General features: G+C 38.9%; 1 protein-coding gene across 1 annotated transcript in view; it reads right to left on the bottom strand.

Annotated features, from left to right (window-relative positions):
• The window catches only part of LIFR (LIF receptor subunit alpha), a 74356-nt gene that overhangs the window by 12144 nt on the left and 38866 nt on the right, over positions 1-23346 (bottom strand). The window contains exons 6-16 of the mRNA XM_046672250.1: positions 22920-23094; positions 20853-21107; positions 17217-17346; positions 16597-16766; positions 14677-14822; positions 13535-13697; positions 11019-11089; positions 8483-8696; positions 5735-5914; positions 2688-2789; positions 1915-2082 (exon numbers count right to left, since the gene is read on the bottom strand). Coding sequence (XP_046528206.1) covers positions 1915-2082; positions 2688-2789; positions 5735-5914; positions 8483-8696; positions 11019-11089; positions 13535-13697; positions 14677-14822; positions 16597-16766; positions 17217-17346; positions 20853-21107; positions 22920-23094 — 1774 coding nt within the window. The remainder of the gene's footprint in view (positions 1-1914; positions 2083-2687; positions 2790-5734; positions 5915-8482; positions 8697-11018; positions 11090-13534; positions 13698-14676; positions 14823-16596; positions 16767-17216; positions 17347-20852; positions 21108-22919; positions 23095-23346) is intronic.

The following is a 23346-nucleotide window of genomic DNA, read 5'->3' as shown; positions in this document are numbered from 1 at the left end:
TCTCTCTTTACAGAACTCCTATAAAGCATGACAGCACAGGTCTTGAGGAGTTCTTACCTGTCTGTCATTGTTCCTTTTTACAGCATCACGTCTTTTTAATAAATATCTCAACTATCTGAGGACAGTTTTGTTTTATTTTAAGTTTCTGTTTCCCCACATTGAATCTGTTTCCTCTGATTTCTTCTGGTTTCTGTTTTTCATGTTAGAAGCTTTCTTAACCATCTGGTTACCTTTGGCTGCTAGTCATATTTAAAAGTGAGCCACTAACAGGCTCAGTGGCAGCTCGGTGTACATAGGTGGTGTTCATTGGTCGGTGGGTTTCATTTATCACTGGTGGGGAATGACCAGGTCAGTTCCTGTCTTTTCACTGGGACAATCCCTGAAACATCAGCATCTTTTATGTCTTTCCTCAGGAACCATTTACTTTTTTTCAAAGAAAGATCCTCTAATCTCTTGTCCAGTGAAATAGGCCTAGCTGAATATGTTCTATTAGCCGGGTGGGAGGCAGAAGAGGGAAGGTCACACCATTGACTATGGTGTTCCTCCTTGGTTCAGTTTCTCCAAAAAATAAATCTCTTGTCTTCAGGCACAGGAGAGGGCACTCACATTAGCTGCATGAAGCTGGTATAGGACTTGGGGGTCCTAACTGCTCCTTACACAGACTTTCAATCAACCCCCACTGTTCAGCTCAGATCCACCCGAACCATTTGCCTCCAACATCTGGCCCTGCAGGATGAATCAAATTACTTCTCACTGATGCCCAACAGCCCACCTAGGTTTCACCACCCTCCCCTTCTCTAGGCCATTCGCCCCAGCAGCCCCAAATGTCCAAATCCTCTGTTTTGGTGTACTCTTGCCTCTCCAGTTCCTTTGGTTTCTGTGGCTTTATGGACTTTTTTTTTTTTCTCTCTTTTACTCTAATTGTAGTGACCAATCCACCATGTCTAACTGGAAGTTTTAGATGCTAGAATTTTAACTGGTTCAAGTGTAAAATTTCTTAGAATTTGAGGAAAATTACACTAGACTGTAGGTATTTGTAGAGTTTCATATTTAGGGTTTCCCTCAACCAGAGGGAAGCTTCAGGAAATGCAGAACTTAGAGATCTGGAGGAGGCACACTTTTCATGCAGCTGCTCTGGGGAAGTGACTTAGCCAACGTCCAGTCAGCATCTCTGCACGGCACTGTTGCTCTCTACTTGTCAGACAGGCATTAAATAATTAAAATGGTTTCTTTCCAAGGAGAGGTCATTAAGGGAAATGAAAGCTCTCAAGCTGAAAAGATGATATGCTTGTGTTATACAGCTATGAACAAGAAACATCTGACTCCCAACAGAAATATAATTTAGGGAAAAGCCAGAAGTCTGCATAAATGTTTTTGTATTTGTAAATCTGAGAATTCTCTAAGGTCTTTGGACACACACTTACTGATTGTCAAGGACTGACTGTACCTTTTAGGATCTAATGGATACACACGTCCCCAGTCAAATCAATTAAGCTTCCCAGCTCATTAAGGCCGTAGCTAACTGTGCGGATGGCTCTTCGTCAGATGGTAACAGAGGCTCCAAAGTCATTCTTTAAGTTCCTGAGTTTTTCTCCTCCATTATTATAAGTACAGGAAGCCTTTTTTAAAGTAACTTTCATAAGATGCTATTATGGATCATGCAAGACTAGTTAAGAGATGGTTTCTATCCTATGAGGCTTATAATCAAAGGCTTCAGAATAAATGATTTCTGAAAGACCAGACATGTCATTTATCACACACTAAAATCTTAAAATTCTCATACTCATGCATTTTCATCTCCCAGTTTTCCAGACAGTTTTGGAGACCAATATTAAACCACTCAGCCATTTTTTGTTTTTGTGGTTAATGAGGAACTTCTAAGAAACACTATTCTCACTCTAGTAATTTACTAACCTGATTCCAAACTCCTCATCTTAGATGTGTCTCTCTCTCCTTTTTCAAAGTAAAACAAATATCCTCTTAAAAAGCCTCTGAGCTCCTCCACGGGGATATCTTCCCATTTTACCAAGATCGAATCTGCAGATGTGTCCTCAACAGTAAAATTTGGCGCAACAATGGGAGCTGTAAAAGGGAGAAAGTCAACAGCTGAAGGAGAGTTCACTAACACAGAGGAAGATGTTAATGTTTAATGAGATTTCTAGCCTCAAAAATAGCTAAACTTGGAATTAGAACTTTCTTCTCTATTAAATCAAACTTTCAGTGATTTATCACAAACATTTTTGCTGTGAAACCTGTATGCTAATAGCTAGAGACGCAAAGGTAGAACTTTCAACTTTTAGATAAAATATGTATCTAGGGAAGGAGCCTATGCCAAATCTTCAAGTGGCTACTCAAATAGGCTTCATTTCTGTTTCCCCTCTTTATTGATAGTCCTCAATAAGTTAATAGTTTTTCAAACTTGTACAAGCGCAAATTAAGTATTTTTGACATTCCAATTAAGACTTAATTTTCTCAATGACAACAGTAAAATTGTGAAACATAAACATTAAACAAATGGAGTAAGAATAAGTAATCATAAATAATTTTAAATTTATCATGCAAATTATTTTTCCTTCCGTGAACTAAACATCTCAATTCAATCTATTTTTAAATTTAATCTTAACAATTGTTGTTGATTTATAAATTCCTTACCTCACACTCTAAGAAAGCTTACCCACTTAACTTACCCAATTCTTCTATATATCCAATTATAGAACGTAACAACTGATATCCTTGATTTCTGCACCCATACAGGAAAAAATGGTATCTTACACCCGGTCGAAACTGATCTATAGGAGAAACACAGTCAGTCAACTTTCCTACATACACAGTACTATGATACCTATTTTAGAAATACCAAATTGATCATAACTTACTTTGAAATTTCCAAAGATATTTAATAAATTTAATAATTTTAAACATGTTTTATTATAAAAAATACAAATTTTCAAAATTAGTAAATATTCAGAGTGAAAACTGAGTAAACAAAAATTAAACAAACAACTTCACTTCTACTGTATTGAAAAGTTTATTATTACAACACGACATGACCTTGAAGGGAAAAAGGGTGATCAAGGTTTTCATTTTGTTCCTCAAAATCAAGCAATGACAACTTCTTCCCAGATTTGATCCACAGTTTACTAACCTATCCCAGGTCCACATGAAGCTTCTGAAAACCCTTCCCTACTTAGTGTTACTTCTGGGTTGGAAGGAAACCACTGCTCTCCCCTTGCTCCAAGAAGCAGCAGATATGAAGATTTCCACCCCACCTTGGTGCTTCAGTGCTAAAGGAAGGAAAACGCAGAGTCTGTTCCTCTTTACAGCATTGCCATTTAGTGCCCGTGAATTAACTCCACAAGACGTACAAGAGAAGCACCTTAACTCCAACTCAAAAGCCCCTTTTAAATGCCTCCTCAATACAAGGTGACAGGTGAAATGCTGGGAACACAGAGGTGGACAAAGCAAGGCCTCCGGCCTGAAGAAGCTGGCAGAGTGGTGGGGAGACGGATGAACGGGGGAAAGCACAACACAGTGTGTTAGACTAGAGGGGCCTATCACAGGCTGTGGCACCTTCCATGAGGAACCAAATGAGTCTAAGAAGATCAGAAAAGCCACCAAGAAATGCCATTTGAACAGGGCCTTGAAGGGCAATTAGGAGCTCATCAGTCATGGTCTAGGAAGAAGATACTGCTTGGGGGGAAGAAACGGCAGCACACAGGATTGCATTTAATTTATGGAACGCAACTATTCTAGTGTGGTTAAAACACGGCCTCTCCAATTACGTGCTCACAGAACACCAGTGGGCTACACATCAAAAACGAGATGGCCAACCTCTAAAATCATTTTGTAACTTTTTTCTTAGGGGACAGGTATGCCCGAGGTTGTGGTTTTATACTGCACAGACATTAGGAAATCTGTATCTAGTTTTATGTTATAATTATATATATCAAGATTCTATAGGGTTCTGCTGCTTTAAAAAGAAAAAGAGCCTGAGAGGGTTAGAGAATTCGGAAGGTGTTTTGAGGTCATAAAAGAGGGAAGATAGTTGAATAGTGACTAGTTGAATAGTGACTAGTGAATAGTTGAATAGTGATAGTTGGTGACTGGATGAGAAGGGCATATGAGCAGTACCTGCTATGGCCACACACTGTTCTAGCAGCAGCAAACAACAGACAACATCTCCAGCCTCCTGAAGCTCTGAATTGCTGTGAATTTGAATCCTGGTGCTATCACATACTAGTTTTGTGACCTTGGGCAAGTTACCTAACTTCTCAGAGCCTTTGTTTTCTCAATCATTGTAGGGCCGTTCTCATCTGCCTCAGCATCGGAAGTTCTCCTTCTCATCCTACAGGTCTTAGCTTAAACTTATGTGCCCGATAGTCTAAGGAGACAGACACCTCTCCACGTCCCTGCCCCCTGCCACAGCCCATCCTGAGATCCTCAAAGCCCAGGCGGGAGAGCAGGGCAGAGGGGTGGGAATGTATCCGGAGTACACCAGAACTGTGTAAGGCTCAGGCAGCTACGTGTGGGCGAAATGTGAAGGGAGGTGCAGGAAAGAGGAGGGTGGGGTGGGGTGGGCACGCTGATAGTGAGGCTTGCTGTAAGAAAGGATAACGGGAACCACCGCTGCCTCGGTCAATCACACACGCAGAGGAGTTGACTATATTGCAAGTAGAACCAAAAAATAATCTAAAGCCACATGTAGTAATCTAGTGAATGGGACTCATCTTTACCATGTGATAGTGAAAACAGTAAATGAGTAGAGCTTGTTCCCTGAGAGAGAACTAATCCACAGCAGCTTGTTGTCTGAACTTCACGAACCCGTGAGAGAGCGCCATGAGATGGGAATGACCTCAGGAAGCATCACTACCAGCAGGCTGAAGGCTCCAGACTCCCCAGGGTAGAACAGGCTCATCAGCTACTCGGAATGAGCAATGACAGTGGAAAGAGGGCTGGAACTCCCAACGACAGGACCAGTTGAGCCTGTGGGTCACCAAGTACTCCCTGTGGCTGAACTTCAGGGTGTTTCGTATCAACAGCAGCTCACCTCACGAGCCTCAGGGCTTGTCAGCGGTCAGGCACCGGACTCTGGCCCCCGCCCACACCAGGCCCACTGCCACACTGACGCCCTCTCATCCTGCATCAGGGACAGTGGTCATGAGCGCAGGTCGTTTGTGCTTGGTCTCTCCCTAAGCTCCGTAACCTGGGCCCTGAGTAAACAAAGCCAGGAGGACGATGAGGAGGCCACACTGCTCACAGCACTGGAGGCTTCTTTCCCCACGGTGTCAAATCTCTGACACAATCATTAACGCTACTTAACCTCCCACTGTATAGGTCCACCACGGTCTACTCATTCTCCTATTTGCTATTTGGGTTGTTCTCAATTTTTATGATGATAAATAATGCTGTGGTGAACATTCTTCGATGTAAACCTGTATTACTCTCTGATTATTTTTTAGAATTTTAGAATGCTGTGGTGAACATTCTTCGATGTAAACCATTATTACTCTCTGATTATTTTTTAGAATTTCCTAGACAAGTAATTACTAGATCAAAGGCTATGAATCAGTCACATACACACTACCACAAACCACCTTCCAGAAGGTTAAACTGATTCCCATTCCCTCCAGCGGTGAGGGAGAACGATCTCTTCACTGCACCCGGTCGCACCACGTGGCGCTCTGTTTAAAAATACTTTTAAGAACTTTAATTGAGAGGCACTGATTCCTCTTACCAGATTCTATGACAGTTGCAGTGCTGTTTGAAGGGACTTTTTTCCAGTCCATAAGGCAGGGCTCCGACCGAGATGAGTTGCACCATTTAATAACATAGTCGCAAGTCATGTTGGGGTCGTAATTCCAAGTGAGGGGAATCCCATTTCCCATTCCAACAGCCTGCTCTATTTTGAGATCATCTTCAACAAGAAAGAAGGATATCTTACTCACATAAAAAAACAGTATCAGGTAACTCTCATGAAAATGGACAGGAGTTATAAAAATGACTTCACTGTGCAGAAATTTTAAAACAGTGCTCAAACTAGATAAACCTTTAGCAAAGTTTAGAAGTGCTGCTCTGTTACTGTATAACAATTACCTGTCCATAAAAACTCAGCAGCTGAAAAGAAGGAATAAAAAAGCACCCAGACTGGGGCTGGCCCCGTGGCCAAGTGGTTAAGTTCACGCACTCTGCTGCAGGCGGCCCAGTGTTTCCTTGGTTCGAATCCTGGGCGCGGACATCGTACTTAGCTCATCAAACCATGCTGAGGCAGCGTCCCACATGCCACAACTAGAAGGACCCACAACAAAGAATATACAACTCTGTACCGGGGGGCTTTGGGGAGAAAAAGGAAAAAATAAAATCTTAAAAAAAAAAAAAGAAAAAGCACCCAGACTCAGGCCGTGACGTAGTGGGGCCGAGCCCGAGGCTCAAGGGCCATGAAGGACAGGGCTGACGGGTGTGGCAGCACAGGGAGGAGGGCAGGTGGTGGCTGGAGCAGAGCACCGGTGGACAGTCGGAATCCCTCCTCTCATTACCCACTACGAGCACAGCCTCTGGTGCAGAGCAGGCACACAAGAACACAAGAACACGCACGGAGTGAGTGGATGAAATGGGCCCTCTCTTCATTTCAAGGAAGACTGCTACTCCATGGATGGGCTCACGGTGAGGTCTTACTTCCCCATCCTGCCAGCTGCCAAGGTGACAAGGGGGCCCAAGGTTGGGGGTGAGGACTGGGTGGCTTAGGAGAGTGTGGCCAAAAGGGAGAGGAAAATTTCCCCCAGTAACAGGAGAAGAGAAGTAATCTCTGTAACTGATTTATATTTTATGTAAATATTATGTATATTTATATTTATTATGTATAAATTTATATTTATATTTTCAGAAAAAAGCCACAGGAAGGTTCTTTGAACAAAATTCCCATTCATAAAGCAACCACTTACTGAACGTAAGACAACAATTTGGCTTAGAATACAGAAGACTTTCGACAAAACAGCTTTTTGGCTCAATGTGATTAAAAATCCACAATATAAACCTGCTCTGAGGTCGCAGGGCCTCAACCTCAGGAAATCCTCAAGGAACAATGACTTGTTCTGGGCCTTCAAAGTGTCTGAAAGCTGACGACTAGACCATTGTTAGTTCTGTAAATTACTGTCTTCTGAAGGACATACGGAAAAGGTAGGAATATAGTTCTTGAATTAAAAGACAACACAGCTATTCCTATCACGGTGAGAGCTATGAAATATATCATCTAAAAGAGTAGGTCATCTTCTTATGGGGGTTCACATCTCTCTCTCTTCTTTTCTGCCCCCACACCACTGCCTGAGGACTTCTCCTCCCCGGCGTGTGCTGCCATCTGGGCTCTGTGTCCTGTGCCTCTGAAGTGCTCTGTGCTTTCCCCATTCCCTCCTCCTAATCCTACTGTGGCGACTGACACAAAGCAAAGCACCAGCTGAGTAACAAACAGGAGGACGCTGCCTCAAGCAAGAGTTGAAAAGATACTTGGAGGATCCTCACGGGACTAACTTTTCCTCCTCCAGGAGTGGGTGCTCCTAGAAAGGTGCCCCAAACTGGGACAGGACAGCAAAGGGGGGAATCAGGGAATGACGTGGAAGAGGGACCAGGAAGTGGGAGAAGAGGCAGGAGTGGCTATTTAAAACTCATAACTCAAAAAGCTGTCAAGGCAGCCACGGAGCAATCAACTCATTACTGGTAATCCACAGGATTTAAAGGAAGGCACTAAATAATTTTAAAATAACACTACACGTATTTTGTGTGTGTGTGTGGAATATTGGCCCTGAGCTAACATCTGTGCCAATCTTCCTCTATCTCTTTTCTTTTTGTCCGTGGGACACAGCCTCTGCATGGCTTGATGAGCGGTGTGTAGGTCCATGCCCGGGATCCAAACCCAGGAATCCCAGGCCGCCCGAGTGGAGTACACGAACTTAATCACTATGCCACGGGGCCAGCCCCAACACAGTTATTTTTTTTAAAAAACTTAGATTTAAGATCTAATTTAGACTTTAAGAAGAATTTCTTATCAATAAAGGATTCCCATTAATAAACAATGTCATCAACAAAGCTGCAATTTAAAATGAGTACTTTTCCTGCTTGATTTATAAAATAGCCTAGCTGACATAAGTATCAACTCCCTTGGTCTTGGAGACAGATATGAAAACAGTATCTGAATGAACTGTTAAAATATTTCTTCCTAAGAGTAATATCCACCACCAAAACTCTCCAACATTATATGTTAAAATAACTGGATATAGTAATTATTTTATCCCTCAACAGATGCTTCGAGCTAATACTAATGACTGCTGTCTCTCAACGAAATATTTGACATTAATCTGCTTGTTCCTCCTTCTATAGCAGCAGCAGCGGGGGATGTGAGAAGAAAGCTGATGTGCATAGGAGCAAGCAACACCTTCAAAACATTTCACTTGAATTTCCTGTTCCTATAGACTACATTGCCTTAAGTACTCACCATTTGGAATTTCCATACTAGCTATTTTTGAAGGTGGTGATGAGCCAACAGAGTTTTTTGCCACCACACTGATGATGTAGTCATTTTTATCAAGTTGTAGTTCTGCCTTGTGCTGAGGATCAGGAATCTCAGAGAGGGACTGTGTTTCCTCATCTGACGAACAAGATACATTATAGGAAAGTATTTTTCCATTAGCTTCATTAACAGGTAAAGGCTATGAGAAACAGAAAAATTAATTGTGTTATAAAAACCTGCAGGAAGGGACCATGCGACGAGGCAAGACCATCAAGTCTAAACTGCACACCACACTCATCACAAGGAAAGACGAAGTTGTTAGTGTAAAACACAGAATTAAAATCCACCTGGATAAATCAGGAAAGTGATACCGAAGAAAAACTATACTTGCTCTAAGTAGTCAGGGCACTACAAAACAATATTTATCCTGACATTTTTCAGAAGGAAACAAAAAAAGAGTGATGAAAATCATTGCTCTACTTAAAAACAAACAAAACATAAAAAATTAAGGCACCATAGTTTCTTTTAAACATTTACTGTTTTCTCACTTTAAAGCAATATATGCCCTTTACAGAAAACTCGGAAAATATACAAAAGTTGAAAGACAACAAGTAAAAAGCTCCTATATTTCCATCTCTGAAATACTTTTACATTTTGATATTTCCTTCAAGGTATTTTTCTAGGTGTAGATTTTTTATTAACATTGTTTTAATCATACTATACAACTTTATATCTTCTTTCCACTTCCCTATAATACATACTTGCCCATGACAATACAGTTACGCACATTTTAATGGCTTTACATTTCATACAGTATTTTTACCAGTTTACTCGAATATGCCTTAAATAAATGAAATTTAAGTTTTCCCAACTTTTCACAACATTAACATAATATTTTGGTGCCACATTTTTTTTTCCTTTTTCATGGTTAGGATTAATTCTTTAATACGGATCCCCAAAGTGGACTTACTAGATCAAAGGAAACAAACATTCAAACTTCTTTATTTATGTAGCTAAACTGTTTTTCAAAACAACTGCTCCAATTTATATGGTAATGCATGGGACCCTCGGATCCAGACTGACATTAACATTAATACTCTGCTGAAAACACTGCTCCAGCAGGGGCCCCCGAATCTGTCTGATGGCCTGCTCCAGTGGACACGCTACTGCTACTGTCCTAAGACTTGTGGCCTTCATCTGATACTGCTGACCACTCCTTCACACAACTCCCTCTCTTGGCTCCTGCAATACATTTTCCTCGGGTCTTCCTGCCCCTCTAACCTTCCCAGTCTCCTCTGCTGGATCCTCCTCCTTTGCTGGTCCTTTCATATGCTGCTGTCACCTAGGGTTCAACCCTTGACCTCTTTCCACCCGGCAAGTCTCCCGGGTGAGCTCACTTGTATGCTGCTCGAAGCTGTGTCTTGAGCTCCGACCTCTCCCCTGAACTCCAGAGCCTTACACCAAGCCACCACCTACTGCACTCAACATGTTTAAGAAACTCAATATGTCCAAAACAACTTGATTTTCCACCCAAATACTCTCCTCCTTGGCAAATGGGAGAACCATCAAGCTAGTCACTAAAGTTAGGCTCTGAATCACTTCAGTATTTTTAATCCTCGTTAAACATTCATCTAGTTTGAACAATATTCCAAACTTTCCCTACACTGAGGTAACTGTGTAACTGTTACTATGTAATCCTGAAGTCTGACAGACAGCTGAGAGCAGACAGGGATTTTCGAACCAAGAGGAAGAGGCGATGCACAGTCACAAACGGGCCAGTGCAAAGCAATAGAGCTTCCACTGAACTTGCACACACCTCACTTTACTCAAAGCCGCATTTAGTCACATTTGTGTAAAAATAAAACGATGCTTTACTTCCAACAATGAAACTCACTATTTAAAGGAATCCAATTATGACTGCTCTTACAAAATCTGATGTAGAAAACTGCACGTGTCTTTGATGTTCACAAATCCAATAAAGAATATAGCAACAAAAATGTTTGCTCTGGTAGAGAAAAACTAGTAAAAATATAATGCAATTCCTACGTTATTTAAAAATTTTACAAAACCATGGGAAACTTTATAATTTGGCATATTACAATGCACTTTATTTAAGGGAAACAAATTACTTATGAAATATTTAAAAAGTGAGTTTCCCATTCATCCAAGAAAAAAACGTAACATCGACACTCGGGGATTCTAACTTGTAGCTTCTGGCTGCGTTTCTGACCAAAGTGAGAGAGGTGGAATTCGTGCAGTCCTCGGGTCCTGCACGGGCCTCATAAAATCCAACTAAAGGATGCTCAGATCTGAGACCGAAGATCCTCACTAACCTGACGGTGGTGCATCAGCAGTGATGAGGGATCCAGGGGTTTAGGAGCCAGGTTAGATTCTCGGCAGTGCTGCAAACTAAGCCAGTCTGGGAACCCTGGGCTCCTCGACAACTCAAGTGACATGTGTAAGTTAAGGAGTTCAGCACAGCACAGTTATTTAAATATTCAAGGAAAAATTAGATATTTACCTTCCAATAGATTATTAAATTTTTTCCATCAGAACTCCACTCTCTCCAAGTATCTGGTCCCTTTGAAGGAACTAGGAAAGAGATTTAAAAGTTAGCATTTAAAGATGTGTACTATATGTCAATGAATAATATCAATAATTGAGATGGTGGTGCTTGAAATTTCTTTCTAGGGTTTTGGAAATCTCAATAAAAAATGTGAATGGGGCCAGCCTGGTGGCATAGTGGTTAAGTCAGCATGGTCCACTTCAGTGGCCCTGGGTTCACTGGTTCACCTTCTGGGTGCGGACCTACACACCGCTCATCAAGCCATGCTGTGGTGGCATCCCACATAGGAGAACTAGAAACTTACAACTAGGATATACAACTATGTTCTGGGATTTTGAGGAGAAAAAAGAAAAAGAGGAAGATTGGCAACAGATGTTAGCTCACAGCCAATCTTCTTCACCAAAAAGAAACATACACCCCCCGCCCCCAAAAAGTGAAGTAGTTCAGTGGCCTCCACTTCGAAAATGAAGCAACGGAAAAGCTGAGCTCTCAATGTCTACAAAACACGAGGCCCCTAAAAATGGGTCAGAACCACCCTCAAGGCCCTCAGTGATGCGCCCCTGGGTGCCACACCCTCTCACATCCTCCTCTCTCCCCTTATTCAAGCTGGTGTTGGCCACACACTTGGCTCCTCAAACATGCTGAGCACACCTGCCTCAGGCTCTGTATGTTCTGTGCCCTCTCTCCCTCTGCCTAGAACTCTCCTCTCCTGACTTAAACATGTGGCTTGCTTCCTCACCTCCTTTAACCTCAGCTCCAAAGTTACCTTATTAGGGAGTTCTTTTCCAGTGACCCTATTTAAAATTGCAACTCCTGCCCCCACCACTTGGCCTTCATTCCCTAGCCCCCTTTCTAGGTTTTACTTTCCTCTGTGGCACTCACTACCAACCGATATACTATTATATATTTCTAAAAACTCATTTCTAATCCTCTATCCTATAAACTCCATGGGCAGAGCTTGCTGTTTTATTCACTACTATTTCCCTCATTCTAGAACAATTCCTGACACATGGTGGGTGCTCAATCAGTATTTGTTAAGTGAATTAATGCCTTCATCTGAATGGGGTGTAAATAAAATCTTTCCTCTTGGCAACAACAGCTCATCCAGTGAAGGCAAATGCTCCTGGGGCAGCCAGTGTCCAAATGACCAATGATATCGCTCATGCCACTTGATATTCATACCCTTGTGCAGTCCCTGCCCACACTGTATCAGGGTTGGCCTGTGTACCAATAGGGTAAGGCAGACGTGATGGAATGTCCCTTCTGAGGCTAGATAATCAAAGACATTGTGAAGCCTGCCTTGTTCTCTCTTCGATCACTAAGTCTGGGAGGCGCTGGCTGCCATGTCATCAACTCTCCAGCAGCTCTATGGAGAAGCCCGCGTGGTGAGGAACTGAGGCCTCCTGCCCACAGCTATGTGAGCAAACCATCTCGAAGCAGATCCTGTAGCCCCAATCAAGCCTGCAGTCCCACCCACGTTGTAACTGTAGCCACATGAGAGACTCTAAGCCAGAGCCACTCAGCTAAGCTGCTCCTGAATTTCTGACCCAGAGATATCGTGAGATAATAAATGTTTGCTATTTTAAGCCACCGATAATTTTTCATGTAGCAATAGACAACTAACACATTCTCTGTTTGGACTCATGGACAAGATTCATTTTTGATGATCCAAAATAATTGTCACACATATTGTAAAGCTCCTCGCACCTCTCCATTCTTCATGTGGAGAGAGAAAATCTAGATTAACATCTGTTACTTTTTGTTTTACTGTTTGTCAATTTTTTGGAAGAAATTTTATATTCCCTATATTATATAGTGCAAGTGAGGCTTTTGCTATCTTTTGTTGAACGACCCCTGAAAATTATACCTATTTCTAAGTTTTAAAGCTGGCATCTGATTAATCAAGGATAGAATCTCATTTTGTCTTTGGAAATTATTATACTCAGAAAATCAGCTGGCTAATTTTATACCTATTTTGACCTAGGTGTACTCTAGAAACTAAAGTTACAGATCTTTTAGCCCCATTCATTTCTCAGGCCTGGGTCACAAATGAAAATTCCAACAAATTCTCTTCAATAATTGTTTTCAATAAAAAGTCAATCTAAATAGATTAAAATCCCAAGAAAAGATGGAAAGAGTGTAAGTAAAATCGCCCCATGATCTCACCATGGTTTCAAGTTTGGTTTCCTATGCATCATTTTAATATGGTAGCAATCACACTGTAGACAGGGAGGCCTAGTCCTTTCACACAACACATGCCAAGCATTTTCCAATATCATCACAAAACTTTAAAAGCCATCATTTAAAATGTCTGTATGATATTTTATGAGCAGATATTATACAATTACACAATTTATCTAGGCATCCTCCTACTTTTAGTCAGTTTGGTAACATTTCCTTTAAAGAAAAAAAAGCTGTACAATTTCAGGATGCACAGTAACAATTAGCCATAAACCATTTAGTTAACATACTAGCTTCTGTGGTTAAATATTGTTTTTCATTGCTCCATTTGCTCCATTTCCAGAAAGTTTCAGTAGAACAACGAATCCGAAAAGTATATATAGTATATGGATTTAACTTGTCCACAGCAACGAGATAACTTGAATTTTCTACTCCTTTGATTGTGACGTTCCGCTATTAGAAAACAAACAGATATGTGTCTATATATGTATATGGAACATCATGTGTGTATGAATACATATATACACATACAAACACACTTCTTTTGATAAGAAAGCCACCCAAATTTGTAACATAAATTGACTGAACATCATATGAGATCACCTCTATAAGACCAAAGACAGTTCACCCACTACAATATTTTAATTTTTTATAAATGCCAAATTTGGAAGCTTCTTGGAGGCAGGCATTGCCTTAGGCATCTTTTTTATATGGCACTCAGGACTGCTAGGATGGTGCAAAACATTAGACTAGTCAACAAACACTTAAACTAAATAAAATTAAAATGAAACAATTCTAAGCAAATTTGAGGATCTGCATGCCTCAGGGAAGCCTCTGAGCTCCCAATCACTAATTACGAAGGAGCTTTTCGAGTTATTTTTGTAGTTTGACTGATTTTCTAGGAATCATCAGTAAGTTTCCAAATGAATATTTAAGTACAATATCATTTATTTTGAACTTACCACAAATTACAAGATGGTGCAGTACAAAAGTTAACCTAAGTATTTAAAATGTATTAAAAAGTCATGTTTTGACTTACAAAGACCAATTATAACTTGCTCCTATTGCTGCACTTCACAGTTTTAAAAATCCTATCTTCTCTCTGGCGCTGACTGGTCCATTAACTGATGGTAAAGCAAAAACTCCTCATTCATTCACAAATTTATGGCGCACTAGCTACTATGTGCCAGGTACTATACTAGACCCAGAAACATTCTGAGTAGTAAAAGTCAAAGTCATGTTCTATAATATCCAGTGTTATAACTGTTTTCATCTAATGCCGTTATTGCATTGATATATACTGTCTTGGTTCTTAGTAAATCTTTATAATAAATAATCTGAGAGCTTATGCATATCAACTTAATTCTTTTTGAAAACGAAGTATTTCATCCAAAATAACCTCAAAGGAAGTTTACAGAAGAATCTTACTCACCAATTCTTGTATTGAATTCGTTTTATTAATTTCAATTTGACATAAAAATTTAATCTTTGCAAAGTTGCCTGGTAAACGCCAGGAAAGTGTAACAGCTGTTGAATTAACATCCTTCACTTTGACTGATGTAGGACTATGGGGATAAACTGTAAATACAATTTTTAAGGATTAATTACTTTAAAAGCTATTTTATAATATGACCAATGAGAACCAAAGAAAATAAAAAACCAGAGAGGAACCATTAGTGCTGATCAATAATATTCTACCCAGTATCTGTGGAATACACAAACCTCACTTTTACTGCTGACATCACGCCAATATTTTTTAAGAACCACCAATGCTCAAGGTTCCTCAACTGGTATCAGGAATACTTAAAAGGTAGTCAGAGCCTAGTCTCTAACTTTAAGGAACTCCTAATCTACTTGGGGAATGACAAACAGAAAGAAAGAAAATTAATAAGAGTATATATGCTAGGTTCTAAACGTGAGGTCAGATATTAACTGCTATAGGAATTTAGATGCAAGCTTGGTGGGGAGAGTCATAGTGAAGATGGGACTTAAGATGAGCTTTGAAGGAAGAATCAGACTAAAGTTGGCAAAATGGATGCAGAAAAACATTTCAGGTTAGGGTCTTGGCAAGAACAAAGGTACACTGAAGCAAAGAGCACATGATGCTGGTGATAGTGTAGACACCAATTGGAGTGGTGGGCAAGAATCATGTGGAAAATAAGGCTGAAACGGCAGAGGGCAGAAAATACATATCAACACTACACTCAAGGAGAAAATGTAGCTATTCTGACCCTAGGAAAAATAAAGATTATGGGAAGGAATAAATGATATTTGTGACTTACATTTACAAATAAGGCAAGAGGATCCCCTACTAATCACTTGCCAGGCTGTATTATAGCCATTTGGTGTAAGCCCTTCTCCCCCATCATGAGTCTCTAAGACAAGGCCCCTGTGCCACGGCTGTGTATGTGCACAGCCTGGCATAGAGTTGATACACATTGAATGACTGCCAAAAAGACGGACCATATTTTATTTCTATTTTGAGCTATACATTAATACGGTTGGTAAAAATTCAGAAATCATCAGAAATAAAAAGGAACAAACTATTTATTGATACATACAACACCTTGGATCTCAAGGACATTATTCTTAGTAAAAAATGCCAATCTCCAAAGGTTATATACTGTATGATTCCATTTATATAGCATTCTCAAAATGACAAAAGAGATGAAGAACAGATTAGCTGTTTGCCCGGGGACAGGGGTCTGAGCGCATATGTGGGGGAGGGGGTTGCTACAGGGGCAGCATGAGGAAGTTCCTTTGCGGAGATAGAATAGTTCTGTATCTTGATGGTTGGTGGTTCCACGTCTATACACGGATCCAACTGCACAGAACTACACACGCAACTGAACGCACGTAAAAATTGGTGACACTGAGCAAGGCTGGGTCTAGTTCAGCAGCCTGGTTCACGGTATTGTACCGGCGTCAAGTGCCTCATCTGGATATTGCACCACAGTTACACAGATGTCACCATGGGGCAAAGTTGGGTGAAGGGGTCACCAGGCTCTAATTTACTATTTTTGGAACCATCTGTGAGTCTACAATTATTTCAAAATAAAAAAGTCTTTAAAAGTTGGGCAAAGAGTTTTTCAGAAATCAAAAGCTATTAGATAAAGCCTCTTACGCTTTCTATGTAAATGACTAATTCAAAATTTCATTTGAATTCAATAAGATGGTGACGTTGGAAATTACATAATTTAAAGCTTTTAAAATGAAACTTACAAAATAATTATTAAGTAACTATAAATAACAATCAGTAAAAAGTTATCCATAGAAATACTTTTCATTCATGTCAAGACATCCCACCACTTCTGAAGTTATTTTTGAGACTCTGGTTTATGTAGCAGCTTACCTTTTTCAGTAATGTTAACTAAAATCATTGATTCGGATTGACCCAGAGGATTGTGAGCATTCAAAGTAAAATTATATATTTCTTGATTTGGAAGCATTTGAAAGAATAACTGATGGCTTTCATTTGTGGACGCTTCAGTTCTTTTAAATCTAACATTTTTTCCTGAAAAACTGAATTAATAGAGCAGTAAGGAATGTTAAAATATTTTCAAAATGGCAACAGAGAAATAGTGCATGAAAAAGTGAATGGGTTAATTTTCTAATAAGTAATATTTTTTAAAAGTTTACATGCCTAATGATAGACGTATTACACACTCAGGGAAGAAAACGTATATGATACAGAAAACACAAGAAAATAATCAGCCATAAGCCCACCTCCCAGAAACAGTCTCTGTTCATATTTGAGGGTTCTTCCTTCTAGGCTTTTTAAATAAGGAGACAAATTGAGTCTGCATGCATTTAAATTGCAGTATTTATAGTATATCCAGTTTTATACAGCATATTTGGGTTTATATCTTGCTTATAATATAAATAAGATAGAGCGTTTCCCTATGTCACTTAACATCCTTCTAGTGTACTCCTGGCTGTTTAAGTTGGACATCTTTTCCCAGTGACCTTTACCTTTCAAATAAAGTATAACTAGTAACTCGTGGGCCCACCAATGCTGTCGGTCTTCCTGGATTCCAAGAACATACGATCTCTTTCAAATCATATGTCTCACAATTCAGTTTTTGAGGAATATCAGGTGGATCTAACAGGAAAAAGAAAAAAAATGTAGCTATCGTTACATATATTTTCCTGGAAAATCATTATGTTTCATAAATGTTAATTAATTATATTTTGTACAATTTCCTTAAAAAATTAAATTATTTAACATTTGCATTTTACTTTTTGGACAGTGCAGGAATTGCCATTCTTTCTACAGTATGTTTTTTCAGAGTTCATATGACATTAGAAACGATGGATTAAAATATACTAAAGAGTGACTATTACTGCATGTGGAAACTCCCCAATAGAAACCTGAAGACACCAACTATCATTTTTAACCCCTTAAATCCTATTTGAGTCTACTAAATCTCTCAAAGGAAGCTGTGTCCAACGAGTCAGAGAAACCTACAGGTTACAAGTATTACTCTCTATCATCTATATATTGTGATTTGAAAAGAAGTGCCAAATCATATTAATAGCCAACGTAAGTCATGTTACAAGCTTCAGAGTTCTTAAATAAGTTACAAGGACTATTATTTACAAAGTAACTCTTGGTAAAATTCTGCATCTCCCTATATTCAAACTGACTGCTGTTCTTTTGTTGTTTTGGTCTTTACTGAAATTCTTTCTGGCTTTGTAGCAGCAGGATTAGAAAAAAGTATGTTTTTTGTGTAAGTCTGTAAGACCTTTAAAGTGATGAGGGAAAATCTGGCAATCTGACACTGACTACCGAAATTTCAATTTCACGTTTAACCAATCATACATAGAAACTGCTATTTCTCACTATCATATTTATCCAAACTATCTTTCACTAAAGGTAAGTTTTTTTAAAACAATTATCTACTTGTTAAAAATTTGTGTAAAATAATTTTATTTTTAAAAAGCCAAATTTTAAAAACAGTTCTTAGTTTATTAACAAAGACTTAGAAAATTTCATATATCTTCCCCAGAGATAAGAATAAGGTCCTTCAATGAGATTTTTGGTAATATTAAGAGGCGTCATAAGCACTTATAGGAAAGTCTAACAATTAGATAATGAAACTACCATTGACATATTTGTTTTGAAAATTATGTTACAGCTAAGGTCAAATTTTCAACCATTTTATTACAATGGCATACCAAAATTTTTTAGTATATTTAAAATGCTGATTATTTTAGTATTTGGCAGATATATTAAGTTTAAATACTCAAAATCCAAATAACAGGAGAAAACTAGAAAGCAGTGGAAGCGAAGACGGAAGGAGAACGGCTCTGAAGGGGCAGTATTTGAAAGGTAACGTACTGATTCTCTTTTCAAAGACATTAAGTTGCGAGAGAATCAACTTAAGCTACACAAAAGGTAGGTATAAATCAATCCTATTTCTATGTACCAGCAAATAGTAAATGCAACTTAAAAAACAAAACCATTTTTTTATGAAAATATTTTCAACTTAGAAAGTATAGAATTTGACATGTGATATAAATAATTACATGCTCTAATCCTATGACATAGTGTATTTAAAATATTTTAAGTACGATATAAGATTAACATTTAGGTCAATATTTAATGCTGAAGTGGCACTATCCATGAAAATAACTCATTTGAGTGATTATTGAATAATATTTATAAAGATCTATTTGGCTTATGAGTAAATCAGCCATGCATGAACACTGACAAATATTCATAAATATCTATTCTTCTGTCAGCTAGACAATAAATTTATTGGTAACTACCATAATAAGCTGGAGAGGGGAAAAAAAGCCATTTTTATTAGTGCCATACACCAAATATACAAGAGTAAATTTACTAGAAGATATACAAGACCTCATATCACTAAGATAAATCAACCTAAGTAGAGGGAAATACCATGTTCATGGTTTGGAGGATTCAGTATTGTACAGAATGAAAATTCTCCTAAATTGATAGATTTAATGTAATCAAAATCTGAGTGGGTTTTGACTGCGTATGTGTGTGTATAGGAGGAAACTACAGGCTGATTCTAAAATTCTTTTCAACAAATGGTGGGCTAACAGGCTATCCTTAAGGGAAGGAAAATAAATGAATCTTGATGCCTAACTCACACCATAAACTGCCCTTGTAAGTTTCTAAAGAGCTCCCTCTGAAGGGAACTTCCATTGCTGCTCCTGAGTTCACAAATACTGAACAATATTTCAACCTCCAAATGTCACAAGTGAAGTTTAAATTATGAATTAAATAGGTTTGTTCTAGTACTATGAGAAAAGATTAGTACATTATTGGAAATAATAAAAATCGGGAATATTCTCATCTTTTAAGCTTTAGTTTTTTCTTTCATACTTTTAAAGCAGGTATCTCACTTTTTGGTATCCCGTATCAGGCAGCCTCACTGCATATACCCCTGGTTCTCAACTTAGACTTCATGATCATTTGTGAGGAATGCTGCAAGTCATCTCCTACAATTCCATTAGGAAAGAAAATTTAATTTTCTAAAATTTAAATTTCAACATAACCTCACTCTCACTCGAAATCCAAAATGCATTACTGGGAAGGCCAAAAGTGAGTAAAGTTACAGCCATCGAGCTAAGAAGTGCCCCTAATCCTGGTTATTATCTTGAGACTATATCAGCAAATGAACGTAATTCATCGTAAGTTTCTATGCATGTAAAAAAGGGGCTGAGAGCTGCTGATCTACAGCACAGTTGAGAATCCTAAAAAAGCATAGGAAAAATCACTAAGCAATCAAAAGAAAATGACAAAACCCACTCATTACATCTCACACACTTTATTCATGAGACCCTCAGACCAAACACAGAACCTTTTGATTCAGAACGTGGGGACAAAAGGAAGCACCACTGGAGGCAAAGCCACCAGCACCACATGACAGCTACTCGAGAGAGGGGACAGAAAAACAGGAATCCCAAGATTCTCTGTGGACACTCAACAGAAGCCATATACGTACAGGGCAGTCCCCCACGACAACTTCTGGAAATGTCATAGAATTTCAGACTGTAGGAGAGACCATGTTAATAAAGATGCCCCTGCGTTACAAAGCGCTCACGACACAGAGAACACAGGCAGAAGGACGACTTCTCTCCCATGTCCTCCAGCTACCCTCTTCTCCTCAAATATATTCTTCAAAATGTCGGAGAAGCATATATTACACTGTTGAAAGATTTTATGTAAAATCATTACAATTTCTTTAATTCAGGAACTCATTTTAAAAAGGTATGTTTTAATTAGGTGGGAAATTAATTTATCTGAAATAATTTCTAAACAATGTAGGATTAAGAAATATTATATAGTAACTACCTTTGACTCAATAAAGCTGTTAACTAAGAATTTAAACTAAAAACTAGCAATGGATGTTTCAAATGTTATTACAAAACCTACAAGCTATATAGATACAGGCAAACAGAAAACAAGCTTGGAATTCATCTTAAAACAAGCAAAAGTTCTTGTGTCTTCATATATCATTTAAAGAATAAAAAAATAAGAAAGAAATAGAATCAACCCCTAGAAGAAGCATAAAGGCTTTCAAAGGGGATGAAAACAGATTAATAAGAACACTTTTCTTCATATTATATACTTACATCCTGCAAAAAGAACTGTTCCATATATGTTATCTTCTGTTGTGAAAACCACATTTGTTCCACTACTTGCAGAAACAGAAATATTATGGATCTGGATTGCAACATTTTTCCCATCAAGATGGATAAGGGGACACTTCGTTAGGCCAATCTGTGCTGATGATACATTATCTCGAGTCACGCAACAGACTATTATATCTGAGCCTACAAGTATTACTTTGTCTTGAGGAAAAACCTTAGTCTGAGAATCAGGAGACCCTAGAAAGAGCAAAAGGAATTATACGTGATTTAGGAGTCTTTTACCACAAAATAGCCCAGTGTATACCAAACATACTGTTAGATGCTTTGTGATAATGGTGGCCCAAAGATAAGGTATGCCCCCCAGGTTTCAAAGGAGCAAGACAAACACAAGAAATAAAATAAAAGTGGGTGTGGTTTTATTTACTTATGATAGAGTGATGGTGGGGGAGTGGAGGGGATGGTAGGTCAACGTCTAAGGTCACAGGTTAATGCCTAAGAAGTCTGAAGATTCCAATTAAATGGGTTTATATCCACACGTGAAAAACCCACACCAAGAAAAAGTCACTTATTAAATAACTCCATTCCTTTGAAATGTATTTAGGGAAGTCTTCTTCCTTTCACTCAGCCTAAATATATGTTTAAGTACTCCACATCTTTAAAAGCACGTTTTCCTTAATTCCAACTCTCTGCAGATTAAAGCCGTACCTTTTTTTTGTTGTTGTCCTAAATAGTCAATCTTCTTAATTACCTCTAGTCTCCTTTTACCTATTTACTCTACTGCAATCTGGCTTCTACCCCGACCGTTCTACTATAGCGGCTTGCTGGCCTAGCTGCTCAATCCAATGGCCCTTCTCGGTAATCTTTGCCTTTGACTTCCACAGCATCTTGTATGTTGCCTCAAGTCTTCTTTCTCAAAACTCCCTTCTCTTGGGTTACATACCACTGTACACTCCTGGGCTACTCTTAACCTTCTGGCTGCTGTTTGCTTTGCTGGACTCTTTTTCTTCCATCTTATCCTTAGACATACAAGCTTCTAAGGTATATGTCCCTGGACCCCATTCACCTTTCCCTGAGTTATGTTAACCTCCACGTCATATCACATATATGCTGATGATTCTCAAATACATATCTCCAGCTCCAACTAATCACTTGGATGCCAAACTGGTATTTCTGACTGCCTATGACACAGTGCTACGCAGATGCTTCATGAGTACCTCAAGGTCAACACATTCAGGATGAAATTTATCTTTCCCACCTAATCCATTCTTATATTTTCTGTCACAGTGAATGGCACTATCAGCTACCCAGCTGCCCAAACTAACAGTTATCCTTGGCTCTATTTCTCTCTTACCAAATGCACAGTCACTAATCTAACTCTGTCTCTCCAGTGTTTTCACACCTTTTCCCCCTTTTCCTTTCTAAACGCATGTGTCCCAGTTTATGCCTTCATTGTCTTTTGTTGAGCTACAAGATTCTCCTTATCGACCTAACTTCTTCCAGTCCCTCCTTCCTCTGATCTGTTTCTCCATATTATCAGTAGAGTGGATTATCTACAATGATTACCAGCCTTTTTAAGGACATCATTTTATTGTCAACATTTTTCCAGGCCCTCTCTCACACTGCTAATGTTCTACCTGCTATGAGTTTTAGTCAACGTAGATGACTTTTGGTATACTTGCAGATTCCCATGTTCTCTGCAATAACTGCAGCTCACAGGAGTCTGCTCTGTGGGCAGCCTTTTTTTTTTTAAATATAGACTTGATCTCATTACCACCTACATATAGTTTTCGAATGTTCTTCAATGCTTACCACAGTGATTTTCAAACCCAGATGTCTATCCAATCACTCAGAAAGTTTTTTAAAAGTACAGATTCCTGAAGCCTATCTTAGACTTTTTGAATCAGAATGTCTGGGATCGGGGACTTGGAAGATCCCCAGGTGACCATCAAGCAGCCAAATGGGGTTCAGAGAACTGAAAGCTTAAACTAAACCTTACCCTTAAGCAAGATTAATTCATTTGCAAGAAAAACTCTTTAAAGATAAGCTTACAAGAAATGTTCTTCAGCAGGCTCCAGTCACTCCACTCTTTGTGACCAGAGAAATGAGTTTCATCAATGTAGCATCTAATTCCCACATAATGAGTGGCACACTCCAAGGGCATGTCTGAGGTCCAACTCCAGTGATGAACTATATCTTTACCATTCAGAGTGGTGTTATGGGTGACCTAAAAAATGAACACAAACACAAAATTATATTTCCAAGTAGTGATATGTTCTGCTTTTCTTATGATTAAAAAACACAACAGACTGTATACAATCACCAGCTAAGTAAGTTAAAGGTTTGTCCTTTTGTAAAACTTTCTCTGTTTTCTATAAGGCATAACAGGAGAGGTATACTAGCAATAATGATGATTCATTTATGTTTACTTCTTGTACTTCAGGCCCTACTGCATTATTATACAAGATGTTGATATCCC

The sequence above is a fragment of the Equus quagga genome, chromosome 9, assembly GCF_021613505.1.
Source record: "Equus quagga isolate Etosha38 chromosome 9, UCLA_HA_Equagga_1.0, whole genome shotgun sequence".
In the NCBI taxonomy this organism is placed as follows: domain Eukaryota; kingdom Metazoa; phylum Chordata; class Mammalia; order Perissodactyla; family Equidae; genus Equus; species Equus quagga.
This window is presented reverse-complemented; position numbering and strand designations above follow the sequence as displayed.